The sequence below is a fragment of the Cicer arietinum genome, chromosome 7, assembly GCF_000331145.2.
Source record: "Cicer arietinum cultivar CDC Frontier isolate Library 1 chromosome 7, Cicar.CDCFrontier_v2.0, whole genome shotgun sequence".
NCBI lineage: Eukaryota > Viridiplantae > Streptophyta > Magnoliopsida > Fabales > Fabaceae > Cicer > Cicer arietinum.
In genome coordinates, this window is record NC_021166.2 from 5,014,956 (window position 1) to 5,038,570 (window position 23,615).

At 25.3% G+C, this 23,615-nt stretch overlaps 1 protein-coding gene across 1 annotated transcript; it reads right to left on the reverse strand.

Annotated features, from left to right (window-relative positions):
• Positions 1–11,420: 11,420 nt before the first annotated feature.
• LOC101494409 (probable xyloglucan galactosyltransferase GT19) lies at positions 11,421–13,164 on the reverse strand. Its single transcript, XM_027336986.2, has one exon. It carries the CDS (start codon positions 12,967–12,969, stop codon positions 11,623–11,625), a length of 1,347 nt encoding a protein of 448 aa, XP_027192787.1. The 5' UTR covers positions 12,970–13,164; the 3' UTR covers positions 11,421–11,622.
• Positions 13,165–23,615: the final 10,451 nt, after the last annotated feature.

The window sequence follows — 23,615 nt, forward strand, 5'->3', positions numbered from 1 at the left end:
GCCAAAATACACAATCAGAACAGAAGGAGTTGTTGTTGAGTGAGAAGGCCCCAAACATTAGCACTTGATCAAGTTTATGAATTATTTATGACAGACAAAATGGAGAAAAAAGGAAAAATTTAATTTAGGTAACTATCTTGTTATCTGAACATGAAATGCTACACTTTGCATGTAATAACTAGTTCAGAGACTTAGAGTTGAATAAGAGATATGATCAGCAACTAGATATTATCTAGATACTTGAAAGTATATTTCATTGATAGATACAGAAGACTAGAGCAAATGATTCGATTCCATATTGAACATAATACAAGATTAAAAGTATTTGTAATATTAATAGTTTTGACTCATTTAATATTAATATTTTTAATGAGTCATCATGCTAACTAAGGCACTTATTATGATATTTTCTATTATATTCATTTTTCAATAAAAAAAAATAATGGATAATATACTCTATTTGAAACTTATATGCGAAAATGTCTTAATTTTTTTACCTTCAAGAGGTCCTAAAGCGAGGATGCTGACCAAACATTGCTTTATTTTTTACAAATGAACAAATGTTAAATTAATAAATAAAGTATAATAAAAATAAAAAAATAAAAACCTAAACTATATTAATAAAATAAAATAGAATAAATTAAATAAAAAAATACATAAAATTATTGTGGGTTAAATAAATGTGTCGAACAAAACAACGTGCTGTAATATTTTAACAATTATATCTTATTTTGAAGCCTATTGCAAATAAATATGCAACTTCATCCTAATTTACAATCAACTCCATCCTATTTTGTAGCTTATTACAAATAAATCAACAACTACATCCTATCTTTGCAATAAACTACCTCCTATTTAGATGTCAATTTTATTTGTAAATAAAATTAACAAATCTCACCTATTTTGTAGGTGATTGCCTCTTATAATACTGTCAATTTTATTTATTAAAATATAAGTTAACATATACAATTGTTAAAAAATAAAATAATCGATAAGAATAAATTGAGAATTTTATTCTTTAACGTTTATTTTATTTTTAATATAAATAAATGTATTTTTATTTTTTTTCTTTGAAAAGAAACAAAAAAATTAGACTTGTTACATTGTTTAATAAACATGCTAATTTATATTTTAATAAATAAAATAGACCGTAAAGTAACAACATCAAAATAGGAGGAATTGCTAATTTTATTTACATTTAAAAATGACAGCAAAATAAAAAAGAGTTGCTAACAAAATAAAATTAAATTATTAATATATTTTATTTAATTTTATTAATATAATTTATTTTTTATTTTTTAATTTAATATTTATTCATTTGTTAAAATAAAAATAAAGCCAACATAATCACATCCTATATCTCATGGTGCGATCTACGAAAATAAAGTTTCTTCGTGTGGTCGCATTCCCTTAAGTAGGAAAAGAAGTAGAGTATATTAGAAAATTATTTTTTGAAAAAGAACTATAATAGAAAAATATCCCACTTGTTAAACAACCAAAAAAGTATATTTAAAACGTAAGTTTAAGTTTTGAGTTAAAAATATCACATTTTAAGATTTTAAAGTATGAATTATGTAATTTTTAATTTTCTTTTTTACATTTGAATTCTTAACAAGTGTCCCAAAGGTGTTTGTTAGCATTTCTCATTTTTAACGTACCACTACTTTAATAAAAAAAATATTTAATATTAATAGTTGAGTGTTTAACATTTAAAGAAACAATTTAGTAATTTAGATTATATTTTACATAAAAAATTATTTTAAACCAAAATAAAAACAACTATTTAATTTATATTATTTTGAGGGATGAAATAAAATAGAGATGCATAGTTTTGTTAAGATATTTTTGCTAGATAGAATAATATTTGGTTGTTTAAAAAATAAATAAATTCAAAATTAATTTAAAATATAAATTATATTGAACAAGTGTTTAACAGTAAAGTTATAAATTAATTAAAAAGATAAATAAGTTTTTTAATAGATATAAACAATCAAAGCAGACATAGGTACTTCGTTAGGACTCTTTTCGTAGGTAGAATAAAATTTAATTTTATAATTAAAAAATAGATAATTATGAGATTCCAAACCATCAAAACAAAATACACGAATCGTAGATAGGGGTGAAAATAGGCTGGACCGAACTAAGTTTGGCTAGGTCTGAGTCTGTCACTCAAAAAATTCAAGGTCTAAGGCTGCTCTATGGCCTGTCATATGTTTACTTTTTATGTCTGAGTTCGGCCTTGATAAAAGTCTGATATGACACGTTATCCTACTTAAAAACCTATTTTATTTTAATATTTTTGAATAAATAATCAAACATGTCAGGCCATAGAACTTTAAATAGATTAACGAGGTAATATGTCAATGAGATTAAATTTTATTTTGATATTTAACATTACATTTTAAAGAATATGATTTTATATACATTGTACTTAAATTATATTTTATAATAATACATTTAAATATGTCAGAAACTAAATGAAGTTAATATGCGTAAATTATAAAAAGTTGAATATATAATAAAAATATTAAAATTTAAAATAACAATTAAAAGAATATTATTTATATTTATTTAATTAGGTCGACCTACTAAAAGACTTACTATGTGGCATATTGTCTAACTTTTCCAACTAAATAGTTTTTTTTTTTTTTGCCTATACCTAACGTAAGCTGAGCCATAGGATTCCTGTCGGTCGATTTAGTCTATTCTCCTTCATAATTGTAGGTGAACGTCTCTAATTATTTCTCTTTAGCAAAGTTTCACCGTTGTTGCAACTTTCTCGTAACAATTTCCACTCCACACACACTCACTTTTCTTATTTAATATAATTAAATATCATCGCAATTAATTATTATATTCTAAAAATTTCATTGAATTTAATTTCTCAAGATGTAGGGTGTATAATTTGTTATGCAATACTAAAAAAATACATTAATTGATAAAAGAATTAACTCACATATATGGACAAACCAAAAATACATTAGAATCAATGTTAAGTTGGTCGGAATATATCTACTTACATTCAAATATTTAGAACAAGCTCTCTAGTTCAAATCTTATAAATGTAAAAATCATAGTTGAAAGAGAAACTCAACTAAATAGATTAAAAATCAGTTATATAAAAAAAAAAAAAAATTTACAAGCAATTCATTGTCGATCATCAACGACTCAATGTCTGGAATTTCTCCCGGAATAACATATTTTATTATGCAATTCAACGAATCGTGATCTAAATAGTTTTTGTTTGAGTTTTTCCATGAATCTTAACTAGATGTTTCAAGATGAATATTGCAGTATTTATTATTCTTATTATTGACCTTTGTCCTACGCTTTTTTACTATCTTTTGTGGGTATAAAGTTGTTAGAATTTCCAATCTCTTGTATTTGTTTTGTTGTTTCTTTCTACCATTGACTTTTCTTGATCCCATTATTGCCTATATATTAATCAACTAGTTATTAGACTCAAATTTGTATTAGTATTACACATGAACAAATTAAATAACAACATTGATCCCATTATTGCCTATATATTAATCAACTAGTTATTAGACTCAAATTTGTATTAGTATTACACATGAACAAATTAAATAACAACATTGATCCCATTATTGCCTATATATTAATCAACTAGTTATTAGACTCAAATTTGTATTAGTATTACACATGAACAAATTAAATAACAACATATATGTATATATGCAAATAATATACCTTTTTGTTGTTGTTGAAAAACCTCTATATCTATATCAAGTTGATTTTTTGAAGAATTGTTTCGGAGAAAGAAGAGAGTTTTTTAAAAAGAGACGAGAAATTTTAACCGTATAAAATAATATAATAAGAAAACAAAAGTGAAGTATATATAATGTTGAAAGAGAACATAAAATTCAATTAAGATTATGTTAATTTAGAAAAGTATCTAATAAGATAAGACAAAATCTATCAGATTTAAAATATTTTTAAATACACATAATTTTTGACTTTTTTTAATAATAATAATAATATTTTAAAACGAATATTTTGGGATCTTGAAAAGATTTAAACAAACAAAAGGAAACTTCTTTTTCTTTTCTTTGATAACTTCTTTAAAATTCTAACCAAAAAAAATCTTTTATAGGATTTGTGTTAAGATTTATCGAAGTTATCGAAAAAAATTATATTTAAAATTATCTAGATTCAGATCTTTATTAATGAATTTCAAATTATTAAAAAAAATTGTTTTTTTCCTTACAAAATATATAAGAATAATACTCTTTCTAATCTTATGGTCTAAGAATCAGTAAAAAAAAATTATATATAAGAACAAAACACAAAAATTAAAAAGATTCATTTAATGTGATAACTTTTATTTTTTTTTCTTCATAAAGTAATTTTGACATTAAATATTTTTATGTAAATAATTTGTAGTAATTTTTATGTTTTACAGGTTAGTATATAATAGTAATAATAATAATAATAATAATAATAATAATAATAAATAATAGTAATAATAATAATAATAATAATAATAATAATAATAATAATAATAATAATAATAATAATAATAATAATAATAATAATAATAATAGAAAGGGGGAAAGTAATAAAGTAAAATAAGTAAAACAAATTAAAACAAAGGAAAAAGAAAAAGAGGAAGGGGAGGAGAGAATGGGAAAATAGAAAAGAAAGGGAGAGAAAAAAAAATGGTGAGATAGAGAAGAAGAAAGAGTGAGAGAAAGAAGAAGAGAATGAGAAAAGAAGAAGAAGAGAAGGAGAAAGTGCATTTTGTTAGAAGTATATGTAGAAAGAGTTGATGGTACAATCATTTTCTCCATTCTTTTGAAAATAAGAGGTGGGATTCCATTTTCCTATCTCTCATTCATGCATGTATGAAATAATGTGTTCCATAGGTTAGGGATTTGGGGTTTAAGAGTTTGAAACGAAGAAAAATGATTTTTATTTTATTCTTGGTTGGATTTAGGGATTTTGAAATAGATTAGTGTAGAATTGAGTAAACTGAAATTTTTTGTTGTTTTTGATGTGCTCATTACTGATTTACTCATGATTTGTAGCATTATTGTTTCAAAGAATTGTTAGGAAATTAGTGCGATAGAAGGAATGTTATTAACTTGAATTTCGCATGACATATGTGTGATGTTTTGGTCATAACTTTTTCTATAGACATCCGTTTTGAATGATTTTTAGTTTTCTGGAAATTAGACTCAATTACCTTCAAATTGAGTACAAAATTCGTGACGATTGATTGAGTATTGATGTTGAAAAATGAATTACAAGCTGGACCAGAGTTGTTGTTTCTGTTTTGTTTTCTGTCATTGTGTTTTATTTTAATAAACCGCAAGAATTGGGACTAAATAAAAATAAAATAAAATTTTATCTATAAAGTAGACATCATAAGCTTTCCAAAGAGTACTCATTCACTCAATTCTGATATTTGTAAGTTTCTGTCAGTTGACTCTAAAGTTAAACTCAGTTTTGAGTTGTTATAACATAAATTTGGGACTGTTTTGGGAAAAATCCACCTTAAACATTTATCTGGAATTTTATTTTACATTGTGTGATTTGTATGATATAATTGACTTAATAGCTTATGTTACCATAATAATTTTCAAGGTTGAGTGTATGGTAGTCTTTAATATATGTATTAATAAATGATGTTATATTTGTGTGTATATGTGTATGGATTGTTATATATAATTCTTATATATTTGATTAAAGTAAGAAGTATAGGATTCATCCTAGCTAGATGAATTCTACGTCTATATACGACGAAAGCGAGGGTAAGTGGGGCGCCACTTACGGACCTAATTATGTTCAATCTTACCAAAATAAAGTTACTAACAAGAAGAGGGCATTAGTAAAACTAATGTAGCCTTTATGACATGCTTGTTAGGTAGAGTTTAAGTCGTTAGATTACTCACGTCTAATGACTTGAATATTTAGAAAGAGTCAAAACTTTATATTGAAGAGAAACTCGGGAAATAAATATAGTCCCAAAAAAAAAAAAAAAGATAAAGGACTAAAACGTTACCTGAAATTAAGTTAAGGGATCACGGATGTAATTTAGCCTAAATATTTTTACACCCACTAATGTGAATACTAATTGTATTTTTAGTAAAAATAAAAATATAAAACATATTTAATCAATAAATTATATATAAAAGAGTGATGTTAGTAATAAATAAAGTTTGAGTTTTCAAAATATATATATATTGCATTAATTATTTATTTACAAATTTATTTTCGACTATGTTTTGTCTTTTTTACTAAGGTATATAATCAATATTATAATAAAACCACAAATTAATTCTCTGTTTTCAAGAATAAACTAGTAAAAAAATAAAAAATTTATATGATACAGTCTTATATATAAGTACATAAATAATATCACTTAAATTTAATTATGAGTTGACGAATTTTTTTTTATTATAAAAGTTTATTTTATAAACTAAAAAGTTATTAATAATAAAGAGAGGTTTAAATGCAGTTTTATTCCATCTATTTTCATTTTAGTTAATTTTGATCTCTCTATTTATAATTTCATAATTTTGGTCTCCTTTATCTTAACTGATTTGTAATTTTGGTCCCTTTATTTCTAATTTCATAATTATAATACTCTTATTTTAACTGATTTATAATTTTAATCTCTCTATTTCGTAAAATTGAGACATTTTATAAATCTAATAGATCATATATTTTATTTAATAAAATCTAATAGATTATATTTAAAAAAATATAATAGATTATATTTAAAAAAATATAATATTAAGAAAATATTAGATATTTATTTTTAAAAAATTATTATAAAAACTATTTAAAAATTAGTTTTTAATTTTTTTAAAACTAACTAATTCTAAAAATAGTTTTATTTATTATTTTTTTAAAACTGATTTCAAAATTTATTATTTTAAAAACTGTTTTTAGAAGAGTTTTTAAATATTATTTTTATTAATTCAAATATGTTTTTAAAATAAAATATAATTTTTATTATATTTTTAAATAGGTCGACCTACTAAAAGACTTATTATGTGGCATGTTGTATGACTTTTTCAACTTTTTGCCTATACGTGACGTAAGTTGAGCCGTAGGATTCCTGTTAGTCGATTTAGTCTATTCTCCTTCCTAATTGTAGTTGAACGGCTCTAATTATTTCTCTTTAGCAAAGTTTCACCGTTGTTGCAACTTTCTTGTAACAATTTCCACTCCACACACACTCACTTTACTTATTTAATATAATTAAATATCATCGCAATTAATTATTATATTCTAAAACTTTCATTGAATTTAATTTCTCAAAATGTAGGGTGTATACTTTGTTATGCAATACTAAAAAAATACATTAATTGATAAAAGAATTAACTCACATATATGGACAAACCAAAAATACATTAAAATCAATGTTAAGTTGGTCGAAATATATCTACTTACATTCAAATCTTTAGAACAAGCTCTCTAGTTCAAATCTTATAAATGTAAAAATCATAGTAGAAAGAGAAACTCAACTAAATAGATTAAAAACCAGATATATCAAAAAAAAAATTTACAAGCAATTCATTGTCAAACATCAACGACTCAATGTCTGAAATTTCTCCCGAAATAACATATTTTGTTATGCACTTCAACGAATCGTGATCTAAATAGTTTTTGTTTGAGTTTTTCCATGAATCTTGACTAGATGTTTCTGGATCTTCAAGATGAATATTGCAGTATTTATTATTCTTGTTATTGACCTTTGTCCTACACTTTTTCACTATCTTTTGTGGGTATAAAGTTGTTAGAATTTGCAATAGATCTTTTCTCTTGTCTTTGTTTTGTTGTTTCTTTCTACCATTGACTTTTCTTGATCCCATTATTGCCTATATATTAATCAACTAATTATTAGACTCGTGTATTAGTATTACACATGAAGAAATTAAATAACAACTTTTTATATATGTATATATGCAAATAATATACCTATTTTGTTGTTGTTGAAAAACCTCTAGATCTATAACAAGTTAATTTTTTGAAGAATTATTTCGGAGAAAAATAGAGTTTTTTAAAAAGAGAAGAGAAACTTTAACCGTATAAAATAATATAATAAGCAAACAAAAGTGAAGTATATATAATGTTGAAAGAGAACATAAAATTCAAATAAGATAATGTTAATTTAGAAAAGTATCTAATAAGATAAGCCAACATCTATCAGATTTAAAATATTTTTAAATACACAAATTTTTTTGACTTTTTTTAATAATAATAATAATATTTTAAAACGAATATTTTGAGATCTTGAAAAGATTTAAACAAACAAAAGGAAACTTCTTTTTCTTTGATAACTTAGAATTCTAACCAAAAAAATTAGGATGTGTGTTAAGATTTATCGAAATTATCGGAAAAAATTATATTTAAAATTATCTAGGTTCGGATCTTTATTAATGAATTTCAAATTATTAAAAAAAAATGGTTTTTTTCCTTACAGAATATATAAGAATAATACTCTTTCTAACCTTATGGTCTAAGAATCAGTAAAAAAAAATTATATATAAGAACAAAACACAAAAATTAAAAAGATTCGATAATTTTTAATTTTTTTCTTCATAAAGTAATTTTGACATTAAATATTTTTACACCCACTAATATAAATATTAATTGTATTTTTTAAAAAAATAAAAATACAAAACATATTTAATCAATAAATTATATATAAAAAGAGTGAAGTTAGTAATAAATAAACTTTAAGCTTTGAGTATATATATATATAATTATTTACAAATTTATTTTCAACTATGTTTCATCTTTTTTTGCTACGGTATATAATAAATACTATAATAAAACCACACATTAATTCTCTGTTTTCAAGAATAAACTAGTAAAACAATAAAAAAAATTATATGAGTCTTATATATAAGTACATAAATAATATCACTTAAATTTAATTATGAGTTGACGAAATTTTTTTTATTATAAAAGTTTATTTTATAAACTAAAAAGTTATTAATAATTAAGAGAGGCTTAAATGCAGTTTTATTCCATCTATTTTAATTTATAGTTAATTTTGATATCTCTATTTATAATTTCATAATTTTGGTCTCCTTTATCTTAACTGATTTGTAATTTTGGTCCCTTTATTTCTAATTTTATAATTATAATACTCCTATTTAAACTAATTTATAATTTTAATCTCTTTATTTTTAATTTTTCAATTTTAGTCTCTCTATTTCGTAAAATTGAGACATTTTATAAATCTAATATATCACATGTTTTATTTAATAAAATCTAATAGATTATATTTATAAAAAAATATAATATTAAGAAAATATTAAATACTTATTTTTAAAAAATTATTATAAAAACTATTTAAAAATTAGTTTTTAATTATTTTAAAACTAACTAATTCTAAAAATAGTTTTATTTATTATTTTTTTAAAATTGATTTCAAAATTTATTATTTTAAAAACTGTTTTTAGAAGAGTTTTTAATTATTATTTTTATTAATTCAAATATGTTTTTAAAATAAAATATAATTTTTATTATATTTTTAATATATTAAAAATATGATTACGTGTATTTTTAATATATTTTGATCATATTTAAAAGAAAACAGAATTTAAATAAAAATTTATTTTTATCAAAACACATAATTTTACTAAAAATAAGATATTTTTTAAGAAAAAAAAATATTTTTTTAAATAAAAAACAAACTTAAATGTTTTTATTCTTTATTTTAAAATTATCATAATTTATTATTTATTAATCATTTTTTAAAAATAAATTTGAATTAATAAAAATAATAATTAATAAAAATAATAATTAAAAATTATTCTAAAAAAAGTTGTTAAAAAATAAATTTTTTAAATAAATTTTTAGAAATTAATAAATAAAACTATTTTTAGAAATAATTAGTTTTATAATATTTAAAGCTATTTTTTAAATAAATATTTAATATTTTCTTAATATTATATATATTTTTGTAAATGTAATCCATTAGATTTTATTAAATAAAATATGTGATCTATTAGATTTATAAAATTTCTCAATTTTAAGAAAGAGAGGTACCAAAATTGCGAAATAAAAAATAGATATACAAAAACTACTAATGGGTTAAAATAAGATAACAAAAACTGCGAAATTAAAACTAAATGATTCAAAATTACGAATCAGTTAAAATATATTATTTAAATTGTGAAATTAACAATAGAGAAACAAATATTACGAATCATTTAAATTAGAGGGATTAAAATTGCATTTAAACAAAAAATGAAAAAGTTGATGAAATAAAAAAAGACTCCTCAAGGAAAAGAAAAATTAAAGAAATAGTTAAAGAATCTAAAAAAATTCCTGAAGTTAAACAGGTTTTTTTTTTAACCCTTGAGCAAATATTATATATCTGAAATTTCTTCTAAATATTATTTTTGCCTGTTTTACATACAAATAAATAAAAATATTTAAATGTATAAGATATATACTTGTTAGCTCTTATACTACAACAAATTAATATATGAAAATAAATTAAATAAAAACTAAAAGAGAAATTTCTTTACTATACACGGTTGATTCGTGCAGGGCCAAAATACACAAACAGAACAGAAGGAGTTGTTGTTGAGAAGGCCCCAAACATTAGCACTTGATCAAGTTTATGAATTATTTATGACAGACAAAATGGAGAAAAAAGGAAAAAATTAATTTAGGTAACTATCTTGTTATCTGAACATGAAATGCTACACTTTGCATGTAATAACTAGTTCAGAGACTTAGAGTTGAATAAGAGATATGATCAGCAACTAGATATTATCTAGATACTTGAAAGTAGATTTCATTGATACATAAACATAGCAGCAGGTCACTATAAATAGAAGACTAACATAATACAAGATTAAAATTATTTGTAAACTAGTGCGCTTTGTCAATAAATTAAGTTGACAACACCTTCAGAAATTAGCTGAACTTTGTGTCCATTAGGCTAGCCCTCAACTTCTTAAATACTTACACCAAAACATAAATAAATGACATGAAACGCCAACAACATGCCTTATATTCGTTTCAACTCTCTCTTAGAATGAATTTTCTGTTCACAATAAACTCGAATTAATAACTCAATCCCTGAGAATTACCACGCGATAAACCCTGCAGAAATATTGAATCAGTATGTATACGTTGTGGAACATTCATTCTTTCCAGCTCATCCAAAACATGCAACTTGACAAGACTGCAGAAACAATCATTCCATGCAATATCATAGCTCTAGACAAGGATTACAGCATATTATCAGTATAACCTTAACCTGTTCTGAACTTCATACACACAACCAAATGTTTGTGACATTTTAAATGCATGTTGTCACAATTTGATGCTTTGCTGCATTCTGTCATTCATGTAAGAAGAAACCCATGATGTTGGAGTGGCAAATTGAACCTAGAATATGAATTGAGAAATACACAAACAAATGTACAAAAGACCATAAATATAATTTATAGACTATAACTACAAGTGGCTAAATATGATGAGAATCATAAGCAAGATAGACATAAGCTCAGAAATAAATTCAAAAACAAAACATAAAAAAAGGAAAATGCAAATGTAAATGGCAATTAACTATTTCACTATTGCTTAATTCTGAACATAAAAAGAAACTAAATGAAACATAATTTACATAACCAAATCAGGTTCCTGAAGCCTGAATCTTATCTTATCCAAAGTACCATCAATTGTTAAATCAAATGCATCTTTCTTAGTTCTCAAACCAGGAGAACTATTGTGCTTCCTATACACAACTCTCGGAATCAACTCCAAAACTTTCTCCCTCATTCTCCTAACTCTAGCCCTAGGTATTCTCTCCAACACATCAAGAATCTTCAAACCCCTAAACACAACGTCCTCTTTCGGTATAGTAACAGAAAAACCATCAAATTCATTCTCAGGCAAATGCCATGAATACTGAAATTTTGCCGAAAGATCCTCGAAAAACACAGGTATACAACCGGCAAGAATAGCATCGAAAGTCGATCTACGAGTAGGAGTATCCCCTGGTGGTTGCAGACAGAAATTCGACCCCATCATTGGTTTCATAAACCTAATTGGGTCATGTTCACAAACACCATTGGAACAATCAACAGTATCACAAAGCTTTTCATAACCAAACGAATTCACATTCTCAGTGCTGTTTTCACACTCTATTCTTATACTCCGGCGAATATTCGGCGTGGCGGAGAAACCACCACCGCCGGCAAAAAGAGCAAGAGAAGAACGCTTCGAACGACGAACGCGTTGAATCCACGAATCCAACAAAGCGAGATTCGGTGGATGAAACGACGTCGGATAAGGAACGGCGTGTTCTTGCCAAGGCCAAGCACGTGCCTCAAGAGTCAATGCGGTTACGTTGAAGAAATAAGGTAACTCAAGAAACGAAGTTCCCCAAAGATGAGGATCGGTATCCAACGGCTGAGAAAAATCCCAAGCGGGTCGGGCCATAACCAAAAAATGATCGTGACCCGAATGACGGTTCCAAATCGAAGGGTTTTCATTCTGTAGAAAATGAAAAAGTTGAACACCGTGTTCTTCGCTTGAATTATAATCTGGACCGTAGAAATAACGAAGAGCATCGAATCCAGCGTAATAAGGTAGATAGATTGCGTCTGCGGTATTTGGATCTTCGGTGAGGCATGGGTATTCTAACATGCGCCGATGGAATATTAGTTCAAGCATGGATGGGTCTGTTCGGTACCAACTATGGGAACGGTTATGGGTTTTTTGGCCCAGCCCATGGTTTGCTAAGAAAGGACATAGGTCATCTACAAATGTGTATTCTGAACAATTTGATAGTAGATCTAGGTTGAACCTTGGTGGTAATTTTCTTATGTAGATCCAACGTTGTTCGCATTCGTTTTCGTTTTCTGTTTCTGTTGATTCTGAATTCTCGATTTGTTCGGATGTGGTTTGGTTTATGAGGAGGAAGAGGGTTAGGATGGAGATGTAGATTTGGGATTGTGATGCCATGGGAAATTAGGACTCGATTTGATGATGATTGATGATAACATGTGAAATGGAAATACTGGAGTTTTGAACTTTGAAGTGTGTTTCTTTTTTTAATTTTTGTTGTAATAATTATAACTGGGTTTGGTTATTTTCGTTACCGTAGGGGGATGGTGAAAAACTGTAATGAAAAGAGGAGCGAGAAAAGTGGAATTTGGGAATTTATTAACGGGGGCTGGATTTGTGACCGTACAGGATTGTCGGTGTAGGAAATTACGAAACGGCGTCGTTTGGAAGCTGATTCGCATTAGGACTCGTTTTTTACTTGTGGAAGGATTGTTTTCAAGTACTGCACACTAGAAGGGGGGAGTCATCCTCTGCGGGCGGCCGATTTTGACGTCTAGACATGGTCATCATCCAATCGCTCCACTAGTTAATTTTCACTTCATGACCCATGCAATGGAATATAACCATATGAAAAAGGAAAATATATCTTTACCAAAAATAGTAATTAATACACAAAATCGTCTTATACTAACCGTCAATAAAATTAGTTGATTTATTAATTATTTTAAGATTACAATTAAAAATCATAGGGTGCAATAATAGAACCAATAGTAGTTATTAAATTTTTAAATATAATTGGTTTACACTCATTTTCTTATTAAATTTTATAAGATTAATAAATATCTCTTCATAATATTTTATCAATATGAAATTTAAAGAGGTTTAACTCTATGCTCACTTTAATTTTAAACTCCTTAAAAAGTTTATTTTTCAATTTAACATTATAATATAAAGAAACAATTTGTCCATTTCATCAAAAATTCTAATCAACAATTAGATTAAAAGTATTTTGAAATTACAATATTAAATTAAGGAAAAAAAACTAAAGACTAACATCAAAATGTTCTCTATTTAAACTTTTTTAAATTTAAGTATTTATTTATTTTATATTTTTAAACAGAGTACATCGCTTAAATAAATATACATTCATTTTTTTTAAATTGATTAAATGTGATTTTTATTTTTTATTTTGTTCAAATTTAATTTTCAATCTCTCTAATTCTAAATCCAAGTTTTTGATTCATCTATTTCATATGTTATTAGATTTTTTTATCTCTCTATTTTAAATGATATAACAATTTTATTAACAACATGATAGTACTGTTACACTAATGAATTGAAAAAAATAGAACACATCAACATCTAATTTTTATTACATTATTAACAATTTATTAATACATTTTATAATTAAATAATTAGATGATATTATAAAAACAAATTATTCTAAAAACAATTAAACGTCTTTTATCATATTCTATTGTTTTTCATCAAAAAAAATTCAAACCCGCAAAAAACATAATACTCATCATCTCCTCCTTCTCCTTGGGAACAAAAACACCAACACAAATCATAATGTTAATTCAAAACCATAAAATTCATATTCCCCCCAAATTATTATTATTATTATTTTGGTGTTCAAATGTTCCTTTAAAAATTTAGAATTACCCATTTCTTCTTGGTCCTCACCATAATCTCTAAAGCACCATTAGATTGAGGAAACGGTAGGTTAAAAATTGCAAAAATGACTAGAGAGACGAGAAAAAGTAACATGTAGGGAGTTGACTTTGGCACTTAATGCACAAGGAAGAAAAAAGATGCAGGGAGTTGATTTACACACATTATACAATACCTTAATTTTAGCAAAAGAGCTTTATTTGTTTAGAATTTAATTTATATATCATATAAAGAGTTTTTATAATGTGAATCAATCACAATTCTTAGATTATTAGTAATAATTGAATTTAGCATAATTACTTCTAAAGTGACATACATGATTGATTATAATATGTTGAGTATATAAATTTTTTTACACTATCAATACATAAAAATTAAATTATTTATTTAACTATTATTATTTTTATTTGATTTGTTAGTTCTTATGTTAACATTTAATTCATTCAACTCAAAAGTTTTATATTTTATTATTTTAAAATTAAAATTTCTTAACTAATGTTTTTAAATTATAATTCAATTGCTAAATGTGAATTTATTATGATATTTATTATCTTACTGTTGAATAAAATGATTATTTTTAATTGTTCACGTTAACCATTTTCATTCACCTTATATAAGAAATCCAATAATTAATTATTTCAAGGACAATCAAAAACATGATTATTCCACACTCAGAGGACTAAGAAAATTTGGAGGAAAATGAAAGGTGGGTTTTGACTATATCTTGGAATAACCATGTAATCTACATACACAAACGATGTGCAAGTAGTTACAAAAGAAAAAAAATTGAAGGTGAATCATCATATTTAAAATCATAAAATAAATGAAATAGGATATTTCAAATATTAAAAGTAAAATAAATATTATTAGGATACAAATTTTGACTCAAAATGTGACAAATATAATATTTTATGAAAAACAAAACATGATCTATTTTATAAAGTATTATATTTATATTCCATTTTATATTAAATTTTGTGTTTCAACAATTTTATTGTAAAAATTATAAATTATAATTATACTAGAAGAACATCGAGAAAATAAATAAATAAATAGAGCTAAGATGCTTGATATAAATTAAAATTCAAAAAATGATATTAATTGTACTCATAAACTTGTACACCACTGTATATATATAAAGCTATATTGTAATAGAAAAACACATATAATATCCCTAAAATAAAGAACTAATCCAAACATATTATAAACGTAAATATAAATCTTAAATATAAATTTTAGTAAAATCTTTTTCAGTCATATTATATATTTTTAATATTTTCTTTGGTATAGTTGTTTGGAGCAAAGGAGGTCATTGTTGAGAGTTTTTGTCGATTACATTAGCCAACTTTCATGTTCATTGTTGGCACGTAAACATAAACATCTCGCAATATATTTTTAATACTGATTGATTATCAAATAAATAAATTTATATTAAATTAAAATTCAAAAAATGATATTAATTGAAATAAATTATCTTGAAATACAAGTAGAAATTAATAAATAAATAAATACATAAATAAATAAAGGAGATAAAAAAAGATATCGGGTGAATGAAATAAAATAGAGATCCATATAGTTTGTTGAGATATTTTTTTCTAGATAAAACAATATTATGTTATTTAAAAAGTATAATTAAATATGAAAGTAATTTAAAATATAATTATATTGAACGAAATATTTTACAATAAAATTAGAAATGAATAAAAAAGAGAAAAGAGATGTTTAATGGATAGAACCAAAGTAGATATAACTAGCCTTTTTTGTATATATATATATATTTGGTTGAGATAATTTTGGTAGATAACAAAATTATCTTTATAATTAAAAAATAGTTAATTATGAGATTCCAAATCATTAAAACAAAACACATATGGTTGTCGGTGAAACTCTCTAATTATTCCTTGTTGCCAAAGTTTTATTTTTGTAGCAACTCTCTCTTGTAACAATTTCCACCCAAACACACTCACTTTACTTATTTATTGAATTTATTTTCTTAAAGATCTAGGATATGTAAATTTTGCTGCGAAATATGAAAAATACATTAATTGATAAAAAAAACACATTAATACACAAAGATGGACTAATCAATATTATGTTGGTGATGATATAATTAGATTTGAATTTTTTACATAAGATTTCGAGTTCAAACCATATAAATATAAAAATTATAGTTGAAAAGAGAAATTTTGTTAGATACATTAAAAGTCCCGTATATCTAAAAAAAATCTACAAGCAATTAATTGTAATCTATCAACTATTCAATGTCTGGAATATTTCCTATAATAACAAAATTTGTTATGCATTTCATTGATCCGTGATATAAATCATTTTTTTTGGGTTTTTTCCATTAAACTTGATCAGTCATTTTTGAAATCTTCGAATCCATAAAAAGTTATTTTTTTGAGAAATAATTTAAGAGAAAGAAGAAAGTTTTTCTCTAAATGAAAAACCTTTTAATATTATAGGCGTGGGAAAACCTTTAGACTATAACAATTTAAGTTTTTGAGAAATGATTTCAGAGGAAGAAACTCATACCAATAATGTTGAAAGAGAAAGATAATACTTCAATAAGATTATGTTAATAAAAAAGTTGTATCATATTTATAAACAAGATTTTTGGGATCATGAATTCATGAATTTGTGTCTTAAAAAGGTAAGATGTATACAAAATTATCGGGAAAACAATCACCCTAAATTATCTAGGTTCGGATCTTTATTATTGAATTTCAAATTACTTAAAAAAGAAAAAGAAGAGCATTGGTTTTTTCCTTAAAAGATAATTGGCTTTTTTATTACTAAATGAATGGGAAAGTTTTTAAATTTCAGAATAATACTCCTTCTAGTCTTATATACTTCTTAAGGAAAAAAAAAAACAAGCAAATTCATTTAATGTGATAATTTTGATTTTTTTTTTTATAAAATAATTTTAATATTAATATGTTTACGCCTACTAATATAAATATTTATCACAGGTCGAATATAAATAAAAATATAAAAAAAATATTTAAACAATAAATTATATTATGGGACAAAAATATTTATATTAGTAAAATAAACTTCAAATTTAGACTATCCACATTGGAATTGGATTTAGAATTTGCGCACCGATTGCTTAACATTTGCATCGTCTTTGTTTGTTTCCGTTTGTTACCGTAGGGGAATCGTGAAAAACTGTAATGAAAAGAGGAGTGAGAAAAGTGGAATTTGGGAATTTATTAACGGGGTTGGATTTATGACCGTACAGGATTGTCGGTGTAGGGAGTTACGGAATGGCGTTTCAATACGACGTCGATTGGAAGCTGATTCATATTGCGGGCTTTTAGGACATGTTTTTTACTTGTTGGAGGGATTGTAACATTTATTATTTATAAAATATTTAAGACGAAAATAATTTAAAAGAAAGATAAAACATTAAGACGAATATTTAATAAAAAATATAAGTACACGATTTCATCATCTTTTATCAATATATGAAATTCAAAGTGGTTTAACTCTATCTCAAGCTTCTCTCTTCATTATCCTTTTCAAATCTTCTAATTTTCAATACTCACTTTAATTTTAGTCTTGTTAAAAAATATATTTTTTAATTTAATTTTATATTTTTTAAAAATAAAATTGTTTATTTCGCCAAAATAATTTATGAATGATTAAATAAAAAATATTTTAAAATTATAAAGTCAAATTGAAATTAAAAAAAAAACATTTTTAAAGATTAACATCAAAGTGGTCCCTATTTAAACATTTTACATATTTAAATTTTGGTTATACTAATATTTCATTTTAAATGGAGTACATTGCTAAAATAAACATGCATTAATTTAATTTTTTTCTATTAAATAAACTCAAATAATTTCATTATTAATAATTTGTAAATATGAGGAAATTTTTAATTAATTTTTTTTTTAGGATTAATAATATTTTTAGCACTACTCCAAAGAGAATATGAGTCATTACATTCATTGGCTGTGAAAAAACTATATCAAATAATTTGAACAAAAATTGAATGGATAAATTTTTTTTACCAAGTTTTAAATATATTTGTAGATATATTTTCGATTCTATGATACACAAATAAAGGTAAATCTTACGATATGTTTAAATTTGTTTTCACTATTAAATTATTAAGTGATGCTATATGTCTCCGACAAAAATTGCTTGAGAATTCACGAATCTAATCTTTTATTATTCCTAAAAAATAGTATAAAAAATAGAACCACTAAATTGAACCATTTATCACCGCTTACTCTTATACTAGTATGTGGATTGTCAAAAATAGTAAAATAAAAATTGTTAAGCTAAAAATAAAAAAATAAATGTCAAGCTATGTCATATGGTTTTTTTTTTAACCTTCTTAGATTATGTCCCACGATTCTAAGGTTATCTTCCTCTAATTTTTATTTATAAAATTTTATTTTCTGTTGATAAATTATAAAATTTAATAATATTGGTGACTTAATTTGTGCATATTGTGGCGATCTCTCTTTGAAGTCGAGAGATAACTGAAAAGAGTATAAGAAATAATTTATTAGTGATAGTTTGGTAACCAAATTACAATAAAAATTGGAGAGCGAAAAGCAGAAGAAAATATACAAGCCGATGCCACGTCTCCGTAATCTTCTTGTCTTGCTTTTTCTAGCGACATTTCGCTAGATAGATTAATAAGTTCATTTGTTGGATCAATCGGAATACAATATGATTTATTAATTTAATGATGAAAAATAAATATGTGCATAACATAATTTTTACACATTAGACAAAATTTTAATTAAAAAAAAAAACTTCTTCCTTTGTTTAGATTTAATTCTTTTAAATATATTATCTGATTAATTTTTTTTTCTTCAATCAATCACAAATATTAAATCATTAATAAAAATAATAAAACTATATAATATAATAAATTAATAACATGTTGATTAATTCTCAACTTTATTTTCAATGCCATTATTTTTTGCTAACACGTCATCAACATGCCCAGGCAATGTGTAAGTAGTCACAAAAGAGAAAAATAAAGATGAAACATATTCAAAAATATAAAATAAATAAAATACGATAATTCAAATGCAACCTAAAAAAAATCAAATATTAAAAGTAAAATAAATGAAACATTTTGATTATATTAGAAGAACATTGAAGAAAAAATAAATAAAAATTTAAATAAACAGATTTAAGACACTCGATATAAAATACTTTTATTTCATGATGTCAACAAAAATAATAATATAAAAGACATAAATATTTTTATTTTTTTAATTTTAAAATAAATTTAACAATATATTTAATTTGAAATATATTGTATTAAATTAAATTTAAAATATAGTATTTAATTTAGAGACAAAATAAATGAATAGTTTGAATTTAAATAAAGAAAAACATTTATGATAAAATAAAATAAAAAATTATAAATATATAAACAAACCAAATTGTCACAAACTGTTAATTTAGTGGTAATAGTTTGATGTTCTAATCTCAAGAGATAAAATTTAAATTTCATCTCATATAAGATAATTATAAAATGAGAATCAATATTACTATTATTAATAATAATTTCTTCTACCACAATTTAAAAAATATCACTATATATTTAGATTGTGATATTAGTTTTGTGGTAATATATATCTTCTACCACAATATCACTTTTAAATATATCACTATTATTAATAATAATTTCATTATATATTTACATTTTTATAGTAAATTTTGAAGTTAATTTTTTATTCAACAATTGAGTTATGTATCGAAGTTTGAATTTGATATATTTAAAATTAAAACTTTATCAAGGAGAAATTCAAATAAAGAAGTATTAAATAGAAAAAATATAAAATAAATAAATAAATAAATTTCGACAGAGATATAATGATATACAATTTGGAATAGACAAAGTAATTAAATAAAAATAAATTACATAACTAGATTTTAGATATTGATTTGTTGTGGTATTATACTTAATAAAACTTTAGAATATGAGAATTGTCACTTTAAATAAAATTATCTCAAATCAAAAATTAAAATTAATAAAAAAAATAGTTAAATGAAATGGTTGTGGATAGAATCAAAGTATAGTCGATGTAAATGCACCTAAAGAAGATATTCACTACGCCAGAAATGACATTTAACAGCGCCCATTTTACAGCGCTTTCTAAACACAAGCGCTGTTGTAATTATATTTTAAAAATAACGGAACCTATTACAGCGCTTTTTATGTAAAGCGCTGTAAAACAAGCGCTGTAGTAGGTCATATAACGTTTGCGCATCACGTTATAAGGATTTTACAGCGCTTGTCAAAAAAGCGCTGTAAACGGAAGCGCTTTCGTAAATGTGTTACAGCGCTTTTTCCGCAAGCGCTGTAAAACACATGCGCTTTCATTGAATTTAACTACCTATTACAGCGCTTTTTTCACAAGCGCTGTAAAACACATCCGCTTTCATTGAATTTAACTACTTATTACAGCGCTTTTTTCACAAGCGCTGTAAAACACATGCGCTTTCATTGAATTTAACTACCTATTATAGCGCTTTTTTCACAAGCGCTGTAAAACACATGCGCTTTCATTGAATTTAACTACCTATTACAGCGCTTTTTTCACAAGCGCTGTAAAACACATGCGCTTTCATTGAATTTAACTACCTATTACAGCGCTTTTTTCACAAGCGCTGTAAAACACATGCGCTTTCATTGAATTTAACTACCTATTACAGCGCGTTTTTCACAAGCGCTGTAAAATACATCTTTCAAATAATTATATACGTTGCGAACCCTAATATCCTCTACGTACTGTGCGGCCATCTACGTTGTTTAAGGTATTTTTTACACATGATCTGTTATGTTTTGAAATTGTCAAAAATTGTCAAAAACTCATACCACATGATCTGTTCTGTTTTGAAATTTTTAGTTGATATTGGTTTCTTTTTGAAACTTGTTGATATGTTTTGAAAGCTTATTATTTTTGTTACTGCATTTATATAGGTGGTATAATATGGATAGGAAATGGATTTCAGCCAATCGATTGTCAAAAGAGTATGAAATTGGAGTGAAGGAGTTTGTTGAGTTTGCAGTGAAGAATGCAAAAGATCCAAATAGAGTAGTTTGTCCTTGTTTAAAATGTTGTTTTGGAAAACGTGTTAGAGAAGATGAATTAGAAGGACATCTAGTATGTAATGGAATTGATCAAAGCTACACATGTTGGATAAGACATGGTGAGAAAAAAAAAGGAAACATTAATTTTGAGAATAGTTCTACATATGCTTCAACTGATTTCGATACAGATACATATGAGCCGGACCGAGTTGATGAGATTGCAAAAGCAGTTGAAGAAGATCTTCGAGATTGTCCTAAAATGTTTGAAAGTTTGTTGAGTGATGCAGAGAAAGAATTATATAATGGTTGTACTAAATTCACAAGACTGTCAGCGATATTAAAGTTGTACAACTTAAAAGCGAGTAATGGATGGTCTGATAAAAGCTTTACGGAATTATTAACACTCATAAAAGATATGTTGCCAGATGATAATGAACTTCCCAGTCGAACCTACGAGGCTAAACGGATTTTGTGTTCTATTGGAATGAGTTACGAAAGGATTCATGCGTGTCCTAACGATTGCATTTTATTTCGAAACGAATATGAACTACTTAAGGCGTGTCCGAAATGCAATGTCTCTCGATATAAGAAGAAAGAATCTACTCCAGCAAAAGTCGTGTGGTATTTTCCTATAATACCAAGATTTAGGCGCATGTATCGCAGTGAAGAAGATTCAAAACACTTGACATGGCATGCAGATGAAAGAATTAGAGATGGAATGTTTCGACACCCTGCAGATTCCCCACAATGGGCAAAAATTGATCACGAGTATCCTGAATTCGGGATAGAGTCAAGAAATCTAAGACTTGCACTTTCTACTGATGGAATGAATCCACATGGTCTTCAAAGCATCTCACATAGCACGTGGCCTGTGATTTTGGTAATATATAACCTACCTCCATGGTTATGTATGAAGCGTAAGTTTATGATGTTGTCTCTGTTAATTTCTGGACCCAAACAACCGGGGAATGATATCGACGTATACTTGACTCCTCTAATCGAAAATTTAAAAAGTATGTGGGAGACAGGTGTGGAAGTTTATGATGGGTATAAGAAAGAATGTTTCAATTTAAGGGTTATGTTGTTCGGCATAATTAATGATTTTCCAGCATATGGTAATTTATCAGGATATAGCATTAAAGGTCAGTGTGCATGTCCTATATGTGAAGAGAGTACAAATTGGATGCGGTTGAAACATTGTAAGAAGAATGTGTTTCTTGGACATCGTAGATTTTTACCTTATAGTCATCAGTATCGTGGGTGGAGAAATGCATTCAATGGAAAATCAGAGGAAGGTAAAGCTCCTTTAGCACCGACTGGATATCAAATACTTGAAAAAGTACAAGGTTTGACCAATAAATTTGGCAAACCTTTTGCGGGAGAGCTGGTGAAAACTGGGTGGAAGAAAAAGTCAATTTTCTTTGAATTGCCATATTGGAAGTCATTGTATGTAAGACATTTCCTCGATGTGATGCATATTGAAAAAAATGTATTTGAAAGTGTTATTGGTACGTTACTCAATGTTCCAGGAAAGTCTAAAGATGGCGTCAATGCAAGATTGGACTTGGTCGATATGGGAATAAGAAATGAACTGGCTCCAGTAAAGAAAGGAAATCGCACATATCTACCTCCAGCCGCTCATACTCTATCTAGAAAGGAAAAAATTGTTTTATGTAAATTTCTACACGAAGTTAAAGTTCCAGAAGGATACTCTTCGAACATTAAAAATTTGGTTTGTATGAAAGACCTCAAGTTAAAAGGTTTGAAGACCCATGATTGTCATATTATAATGGAGCATTTGCTACCAATAGGTATACGTTCCATTTTACCTGAAAAAGTTCGACTAGCCTTAACTAGATTATGTTTCTTCTTCAGGGAAATTTGTAGTAAAGTGATCGACCCTCAGAAATTACCGACATTGCAGAGGGAAATTGTTGTTACTTTGTGTGAGCTTGAAATGTATTTCCCACCATCGTTTTTTGATATAATGGTTCACCTTACTGTTCATCTGGTTAAGGAGACACAACTTTGTGGGCCAGCTTATATGAGATGGATGTATCCGATAGAACGATAT